This window comes from Hippocampus comes, unplaced genomic scaffold, assembly GCF_001891065.2.
Source record: "Hippocampus comes isolate QL1 unplaced genomic scaffold, H_comes_QL1_v1.1 scaffold261, whole genome shotgun sequence".
Taxonomy (NCBI): Eukaryota; Metazoa; Chordata; class Actinopteri; order Syngnathiformes; family Syngnathidae; genus Hippocampus; species Hippocampus comes.
This window is the reverse complement of record NW_017805824.1, coordinates 1,886,742-1,895,874: the sequence shown is the minus strand read 5'-3', so window position 1 is coordinate 1,895,874 and position 9,133 is coordinate 1,886,742. Positions and strand designations below refer to the sequence as shown.

General features: G+C 41.0%; 2 protein-coding genes across 2 annotated transcripts; both read left to right on the top strand.

The window, feature by feature from the left end:
• Positions 1-690: 690 nt before the first annotated feature.
• Positions 691-3,922, top strand: gcshb (glycine cleavage system protein H (aminomethyl carrier), b). The gene is made up of 5 exons (XM_019886449.1): positions 691-889; positions 1,918-1,997; positions 3,458-3,521; positions 3,608-3,739; positions 3,811-3,922. Exons 1-5 carry the CDS (start codon positions 709-711, stop codon positions 3,903-3,905), a joined length of 552 nt encoding a protein of 183 aa, XP_019742008.1. The 5' UTR covers positions 691-708; the 3' UTR covers positions 3,906-3,922.
• A 1,636-nt stretch (positions 3,923-5,558) lies between these two features.
• rpl13 (ribosomal protein L13) lies at positions 5,559-8,953 on the top strand. Its single transcript, XM_019887011.1, has 6 exons — positions 5,559-5,659; positions 6,131-6,248; positions 7,061-7,202; positions 7,958-8,131; positions 8,447-8,503; positions 8,747-8,953. The coding sequence occupies exons 2-6, from the start codon at positions 6,145-6,147 to the stop codon at positions 8,903-8,905; spliced, it is 636 nt and encodes a 211-aa protein (XP_019742570.1). The 5' UTR covers positions 5,559-5,659; positions 6,131-6,144; the 3' UTR covers positions 8,906-8,953.
• The last annotated feature ends 180 nt before the right edge of the window (positions 8,954-9,133 follow it).

Genomic DNA, 9,133 nt, shown 5'->3' with positions numbered 1-9,133 from the left:
GGACAGGTGAGTCTATCAGATCTCAAGGCTAATTTTACTTGCAAGGCTGTTCCCAAAATGCAATCGGAGCTTACAGTAAGTATTGAGCAGCAAACTTGTGTTTTTCCAAAGTGATGAAGCTTTTGCATCTCATTGTACTAACTTAAATTGCATATCAAGGCAGACATCTCAAAATACATAGTCTTCTGGGGGCTAAGCATATATTAATACATTTTGGTAGAGAGGAATATAGGCCTACTGTCATATAGGTTATGTTATCGGGCATCCTTCTAATTCCCTTGAACAACCAAGATTGAACTTTTGAACTCTTTATAATTTCTATTATCTAGTCCAGTTAAAGTCCAGGGGAGGAAGCCCCATCATAGTAAAGAGGATACTAATGTGATGCGTGTAGTTCTTCATAACCTCTTCATTTTTCTCTCAAAGTGCACGGAATTGATGGATTTTTAACAGAATGTAGAAAAAATTTCTCCCGGGGGGGCATGCCCCCGGACCCCCCTAAAGGGGCTGTGGTCCCCTTGGGGCTAAGCCCCCCTTGTTCTTGAAACCTAGTGACGCCCCTATAGCGCGGAAAAAGAAATCATACAATGTCTTGTCTGAGCTTGCTACTTGCTGTGACTCGAATCTGCGTATTGGCCGCTAGATGTCAGCAAAAACGAGAGCCCGTCCCCTCCCCAATTGATGATGCGCGCTCCCGAGGTCAAGTGTATGTGCGCCGGCTCCCACGCTCACCCACACGGAGTGAAGATGGCGATGAGAGCGGCGCTGCGGTGCCTCTCCGCAAACTTGACCTCCGGACTTCCCCAGCTGTCGCCCACCGCGGCTCTCCCAGCGACACGGCTGGTGTGGGCGGCGAGGACACTGAGCACTACGACCTCCCGCGCCGAAGGTAAAACACTTGGGAATTGGGGTTCACAATCCCAAGCGGAAGTGGACGTCACGTTCGACTCGCTGGTCAGACACAAACTTTTAACTCGTGTTGAAGATTAGCAGCAGCCTGTTAGCAATGCTAACGCACAACTAAGCATGACTTCTTCAGTCTGACGCTTTCAATCAAGTGACCTGTCAATCCTAACAAATATGTCTGCTTGTGCAATATGTAGCAACCCGGTAAACGTATGCCAGCCATCCTAAGTAAAATGAATGTTAGCACGCACACGTGTAAGTAAGTTTCTGCGACAGTGTTTGTTTGTGTATTGTTACAGTACCTTTGAAAGAATTCCGTGTAGAAGCCATGTATTGAGGCCTTCTCACTTGGGGACGGCATCCCTGACTGTGCTCTCCCAGCCATGCATCAACATATTACAGTCTGGTTCAAGCCTGTATTTGTCTGCATGCTGAAATGGTGCCAGCACTGGGGAATGAAACACTCGCACTGTTCTAATTCATCGTAGAACCACTCTAATGGTGAATTCGTTAAAACCCAGAAAAGGGGGTGCTGCTGAACCTTAGGCTGATGTCATTTTCAGTTGACAGCAAAGTGGCAAAATGACTGCCCCCCCCCCAGGTGGATACAAGTGTGTGGATGTTTCTCCTTAATTCATATTCTACAAATTCAAAATGCCACGTTTAGACTCATCGAGTGCATAAAACATATTAGTATTTTTTTTTTACTTGACTGTACTTGGTACTACACTTAACGTGCACAATCCCGATTTGCACAAGTATTTTTAAAGGTTGTACCGAACACAAAAGTGTTGACATTAGAAGTGTGTTCGTTCAGTGAATGTTTTAACTTGTTTGAAAAAAATATATCTATATGGATTAGTAAAGGATCAACCAATACTAAATAAAATGTCTGTCAAATTCTGAATTGTGCGACTGATTTGAGGTTCCGCCATAAGTGTCTTTAGAAAATAATGCTATGAACTAAATATTTTACCTGTTGATCTTTGTTCTTGCTTTGATTCTGTGCAGCTTTAAAGTTCACAGATAAGCACGAGTGGGTGCGAGTAGAAGGTGACATTGGCACCGTCGGTATCAGCAATTATGCTCAGGTAAGACTTTGTCTTTGTCTGTTCGCTAATCATTCGTTTATGATTTGGTCTGACCTGTAACACTCAAATACAAAATGGGGATACTCACAAGCCGCTACAATAGGTCAAAAATCAAATGGACATGCCATGTTTCGAATGTCCCTCACTAGGCTGGACCCCTTTAAGGAACACGTACAGCACTATATTTGGGGGGGGGACTTGTCCGAAAGTAAAGCAGTTACACTACATACATAAGTCCTTTTTATTTTGTTATATTTTTACACAATGCACCGCTTTTTTTTTTCTTTTTAAAAAAAAAAACAACTTTTTTTTTTCTGGAACGGATTAATTACATGTCATTTAAATTCAATGGGAATGTTGATTTTAAATGTGTTGAGTTCTAAATTCAGTTACGGAACTAATTAAAGTCATAACTCAAGGTATCATTGCACAAGAAGTTAGGCTCACTGTTAGCTTGTCTCGTAGTGACATTGCGGTTGGAAGCTTTTCTCCTTGTCATTTTTTTTTTTTTTTAATTGTGGTGAATGACATCCAACCAGTTATGCCTCAATCTGTATTCAGTTCAATGAAATGAAATGTCATGTGAGCAAACTCAGAAAACACTTGAGCTTCATTTAAAGGAGAGACAAAGGCAGAGGGAGAGGGCTACTTGAGCAGCTGCTTGAAGGTTACGTAGGCAGTCGTGACAGAACTTAGAGTGGTTGTTGAAGGAGGTACGCTGAACTGGACATCTTTTGAAACTCTCCCTACTCAAGGCTAAGTGATGTCATTCACAGCGAGTTTAAGACGCGCCACATAGTCACAGCAGTACAGTTCACGTGGTTAATAAGAATTATTCGTTTTTAGTCACGTGTTTACAAATTGAGATTACCAATGTCACCCAACATTATGGACCAAATTTCAGGCTTTGCTTGATTCCTTTGTTCGTACAGTGAGCCGCTGTTTATCATTTGGGAAATGTTCCAGACCCGGTCCCAATAGCGAAAAATCCATATTCCACGGTTTTTCAAATTGACAGTGAATAGACACAAACATTCACAAATGAATTATGATTCAGTCACTGGTTTGGTCTATAGCATTTCAGATAATAGGCAAACGGTTTAAAAAACAAAAAACGGTTTCATTCTTTTTCATTCTATTTCATTATGTCATGACTGTATGTTTTTTATAAAATACAGTATTATCAGTGCTATTTTTCAATATTAACTCATTCACTCCCAAAGACATATTTATGTCTTTTCACACTCCACACGTTCAACCCCAGATACTTTTTTTTTTCAATTTTTCCAAGACTTAGGGTAAAAAAAAAGGGGGGGTCTAGAATTGGCTGGTACTGAATGAGTTAAATTACACAATTGAACAGTTGTAGTTTGGGGGGAAAGCTGGAACAGATTAAAGGAATTTCCATTCATTTAAATTCATTTACTGTATTGGCTATTAATTTATTTATTTATTTTTAGGAAGCTTTAGGCGATGTGGTGTACTGCGGACTCCCTGAAGTGGGCCAAAGCCTTGAGCAAATGGGTACGCCCGGCCAACGCTTGACATTTCTGCAAAAGCGTGCCGTGAGATAAGGCGTGTGTGACATTACCCACGTGTTTGCGTTGCAGAGGAGTTTGGTGCCTTGGAAAGCGTGAAGGCTGCAAGTGAGCTTTACTCACCGCTGACAGGTGAAGTGAAGGAAATCAACACCGAGCTGGCCGACAATCCTGCACTGGTGAATAAAGCCTGCTATACAGACGGTGAGCCCCAAGAGCATGCGCGGCAGAAAACGTGTACACTCGTCCCTCGAGCTTGACCTCTCCCTTTGCAGGTTGGCTCATCAAGATGACCATCGAAAGGCCGGAAGAGCTGCAAGGCCTCATGGATCAAGATGCATATGATAATTTTATCAAATCGCTGGAATAATAAATCTTTCAACTCGCTGTGCTACTTTTGTACTTCAGTAACATCTCGCAACAGCCCTCATTCTCTGTAATATTTATTTTCATACAGAAACAGTGCTATAATAATCATTTTTGTCTGTCAATAGTGTCTGTTTCGAATATATAGATTGATGGAGTTAGTAAAACCACATAAGGGCTTTTAGGAATGTTGGGTCTAGTTTGTTGGGTGCTCTTGGATGCACAAATGAGATGGAAAACTAGACAGTAATTGTAAGCACTGTCACCTTCATGAAATAAAATGTCATTATTGTTTGAGAAGAAATGCCCGCAGGTGTTCCAAGTTTATTTTCACATATTCAAACACGATTTGAACAATTGGAACAGTGAAACTGGTACAAAAGCAAACATGCAATCGGTTAAAAAAAACAAAACGCTTTTGCTGATGAAGGTGTTGGTGTGTGTACTTGACTCAGGTGCTTCTTGTGCCTACAGTCCATGCACCTTGACCCTTGCCCTCTTAGGTCCAGATAGGAATAGAGAACAGAGGCCACTTGATTAATGATTAATGAGGCAGCGCTTTTAAAATCACTAAATGAATGACATGATGACCGGTAGTTATTGCACATTCTGGTGTTCAAAGGGAAGACCGCAACTTTATCAGAGCGGTTCATTTTTATCAACATTATGCCACTGGTGTTGGCTTTTAAAATTGCAGGTCTTGGTTTTAAGACAAACTGAATAATAAGCAGAGTTGCAACGATTCATCGACAAATTACTTGTTTAACAGAATTGTCCCAATCCTCAGAATATCAGCTTCTCAACAGCAAATCTCCAAATTTCTGTTGCCTCCGTGTGTGTGTGTGCGGGCGTGCGCGCGCGCGCGTGCGTGTACGTGTGAGAGAGTGTGTGTGTGTGTGTTTGTGTGTGTACGTGTGCGTGTCAAATAAACTAGCAATTTTTTTGCCAATTTTCTAAATTATGTTCGAACCAGGAACTGAATCCTCAATATATTTTTTTAAATTTGATTGATCGTGTACTGCAAATCCTAAAATAATCAACTGATTTATCAATTATTTAAATCATTCTTAGTTGCAGCCCTAATAATATATGTAGCCTATGGAATTTTGGAATGAGTATTTGCATTTGTCCAATGTTAGTAGCGTGACTGAGCTCTGCGAAAGTCTGCATTTTCATAAGCAAATATAGTGGTGTCTTGATATGAGTTTGACCATGTTAATAATTCAAAACACGCAATCTCATCATTTTTGCCTTTAATCCCTTCCAGCCCCCAAAATTGTTTGCAATGTGAAAATTAGCACTCTATATTTTACAACATAACAAACAATAATCATTAAATAGACAATTAAACAGAAGTAAAAAGGATTCTGTTATTGACAACATGGATGTTCGTCTCCTATTATCAACAATAAGTTGTGGACCGTACACATTACTGACAGCAAAACGGCTTCAATGTGGAACGTAATAATTGCCAAACCTAAATTACGCGTTCTAACCAACGAAAGGGTCAGTGTGTGTAGCACACTACTCTACGTTGTATTTCGTTTGTAGTACGACTCTTTGAATTTGTACTCAAAATCAGGTATTTTGAGCACAAAAAAAAGTACACGTATCCAAACAACCGTAGAAAGGTAGGTCTGGACGCTGTACATACTCTTTGACTAGACTACTGCTCGGTGATTGGCTGTTTGACGCCTATCCCACAATCCACCACAATTCTTCTTCCTTTTTCCTTTCGGCCATTTTCCTCCCTTGTAGGTATGAAAAATATCCTCTGCTAGTTTTTGTAGAATCGTGTTCAATCCAAAACCTAGACAAAGCGTTTCTCATTTTAAATTGTTCCACTCAGTAGTGCGATTTGTCACCTTTGAGATTAGGTGATTATTGACTGGAGAATTTTAGTTGAGGCTTCTCTAAGCGGCTGTTTTCATGGTGATGTCCACTGACCGTAGCGTGTCTGCTACTGTTGCTGCTGACATTACAAAATTAAAAGATGTAACCTTGTTAATAAATAAACGAATGAGTGTGTGAGCGAGTGAACATACACTGGGCAGAAATTCCATTCCATGTTCACTTGTATAAGTAGCTAACAAACATGTCGGTCTCCAATAGATCTACCGCTAGCCTAGCTAACTTGCTGTCTGTCAGCCATTGCTTGGGGCAAATGCATGGTGGGACAGTACTGGCATGGAAGTTTTCTCATGCCTGTGTCTCGTGCTTGCGTTTCAGGGAAGTAGGCAGCCATGGCCCCCAGCCGGAATGGAATGATCCTGAACCCACACTTCCACAAAGACTGGCAGAAAAGAGTCCGCACTTGGTTCAACCAGCCAGCTAGGAAACTCCGCAGGTGAGTGTGTGTGCGGGCAAAGACGTTTCGCTGAGTTGGCATATTTAGGAAGAACATTTTGCGTGTTTCTACTTGACTTGTCTCAAGTGATTTTCAATGTATGTTACATAGAGAAGATGATATTGATTATAGGTGATGTTGGCACTACAAAGTCTGCAAACCGGAACATATTGGAATTTTATTATTTTTATTTTACTGCAATGACGGAGGTATGCGTTGTATTGTTGTGTGCCTACAATATACTAAAAAAATCTCATAACCGTCATTTTTTACATAAATGAAAAATTAGATGCGGATATTTTGGGATCAGCATTCACAGATTGTGTTTGAAAAAATTATTTGCCATTGGAATTGGCATGGTCTGACTGGGCCCCTATCGAATTGTGGGCGTCCATCATATTCTTCCTGAAATCCATGTGTAATGCTCACTTGTCTAGCATCAAGGTCTTTTGATCAGTCTGTCGTGTACTTCACCCAGGTAATGTTTATTTTTTCCCCACTATAAATTTTCCCTGAATATGTCTCCCAAGAAAACGATACATGCAAGTGATCGCGCTATCGAGAAAACATGAAAAGTGTGTACGGCCGGAACAAATTAATGTAGTGCTGTGTCACTGATTACTACAGGCAGTTATAAATTTTGACAATTGTTTCAGATTTTTGCTGTCCATGACAGGACTTGGTCTCTGTCCTCTGCAAATAATGGAGAACACTATTCATGGCGAATGTTAATAGAGCAGTGTATTTCTGTGTACTGTAAATGCAGGTCTTTATGGTTTGTGAAAGTTTAACCGAGCGTTGTCTTTCGTCAGGCAAAAGGCTCGCCAGGCCAAGGCCCGTCGCATCGCTCCCCGTCCTGTCGCTGGGCCACTGAGGCCACAAGTCAGATGCCCCACCATCAGATACCACACTAGGGTCCGTGCTGGACGTGGTTTCACCCTGGAGGAGCTCAAGGTAATCCACAAGCAATTTGTTTCTTGAGACGTTATGCTTCAGATAACGAGTTTATAATGAGTCTAAAATATCTAATAGAAGCACACAATCTTTGCAATAACGCCAAATGGATCGGTTTTGCTTGACAAAATGTTTGGAACTGTCCTTATTGGTGATCCCTGTTACGTTACTTATTCCCTGTACCATGCTGTTAGTAGACCAAAATATGCAATGAAATGGAGTGACAGAATTGTCTGTTTTTAAAAAGTAACTATAACTAAAAATTGGATAGATCAGTTTCACGCTATCAGCATGTATGATAGATAGCATGCGCCACTAATCCTAAGTAATTGTGTAGCACTCTTATGCACAGAACAATACATAAAATGCCACAGTTGGGACTCGTTCTAAAAACAATTTTATTTGAAATCTAACGGTAGAAATTTTATGGGTTCATTATGGACCCCTAACCCATTTTTTAACTGTCATATAAATATAAATGCACGTGTCAAAAGTGCAGGTTTATTATTTAAAACTTTTTTTTTTTAAGCAAATGATCTGCATTTGAATCTCATTCTGTTATTAAACAGTCAAATGATGACAATCTCCGGAATCTCTGTATTTTCTTGATGAATGCATTGAACCCTTTTTTCTGATGACTGTTTCTGTCAAAAAAAAAACAAAACAAAACAAGATCAACCCTCACCCCCGGTTAAGATGGCAACCCAACTGACAGATCTGAAGCATTCTGACTGAGACAATGCTCCACCTTGTAGGCTGCCGGCATCCACAAAAAGACAGCCCGCACCATCGGAATCTCTGTGGATCCCCGCCGCCGCAACAGGTCCACAGAATCTCTTCAGGCCAACGTGCAGCGCCTCAAACAGTACCGCTCTAAGCTCATCCTGTTCCCCAGGAAGGCTTCTGCTCCTAAGAAGGGAGACAGCACTGTAAGTTCCTCAAGTGGCATTAAGGGTTCCGTAGCGTTGGTTTTGCCGACACCAACGTCCAGTATTTTTATTATTATTTTAAGCTGTATAAGTAACTTAAAAAAAAAAGAATGACACTGAATGTGACACTGAAATGTGTTTGCTTTTTTTGGGTTAAAATACGACACTTGCTGTATAATGAGTAACCGAAATTGGGTGTGGGTACTTAATTTGGATGCCCGTAACGGGCAAAATTTACAGCCAATATTTTAAAGTTGTGCATAGGTCGAGGGATGTAGTTGTCTTCGTGTTGTAGTAACACTCTTGGGTGTTCAGGAGGAGGAACTGAAGATGGCCACCCAGCTCAAGGGACCAGTGATGCCCATCAAAACTGTGAGTTAACACTGTTCAAAGGCTATATAATTAGAATGGGGAAAGCCTGTCTTAAGTTTCATTTACAGTGGTGCAGTCAGATGACGACAATTTCTCCGGAATCTCTGTATTTAATTGATGATACTTTTGAACCCCTTTTTCTGATGACTGCATTTCTCCAAAAACAAATAAATACTTGAGCAGCATTGTTAAACACATTGAGCAGGTGTTGATCGTTTTTTTTTTTTTTTTTTTTCCTTCCAGGTGCACAAGAAGGAGAAGGCCCGGATTATCTCTGAAGATGAGAAGAACTTCAAGGCTTTCGCCAGCCTGCGCATGGCCCGCGCTCACGCACGTCTCTTCGGTATCCGTGCCAAGAGAGCCAAAGAGGCTGCTGAGCAGGATGTGGAGAAGAAAAAGTAATAGTTGTTACTTCGGAACTTTGCAAAATAAAGTATTGAAAAAGATGAACCTGAGACTGTCGTGATTGAGGGTCTTACCCGATGCCAGATATTTTCCAAGGTCCTGGACAACCACATAATTGAAGACAGCACTGTACTCTCTTTCACTAAATGGTTGGTTTCACAGAATCAGTGCAAATTTATGCGGACTGGACAAGAGTGCTCCAAAACTCCACAATTTGGAAGGAAA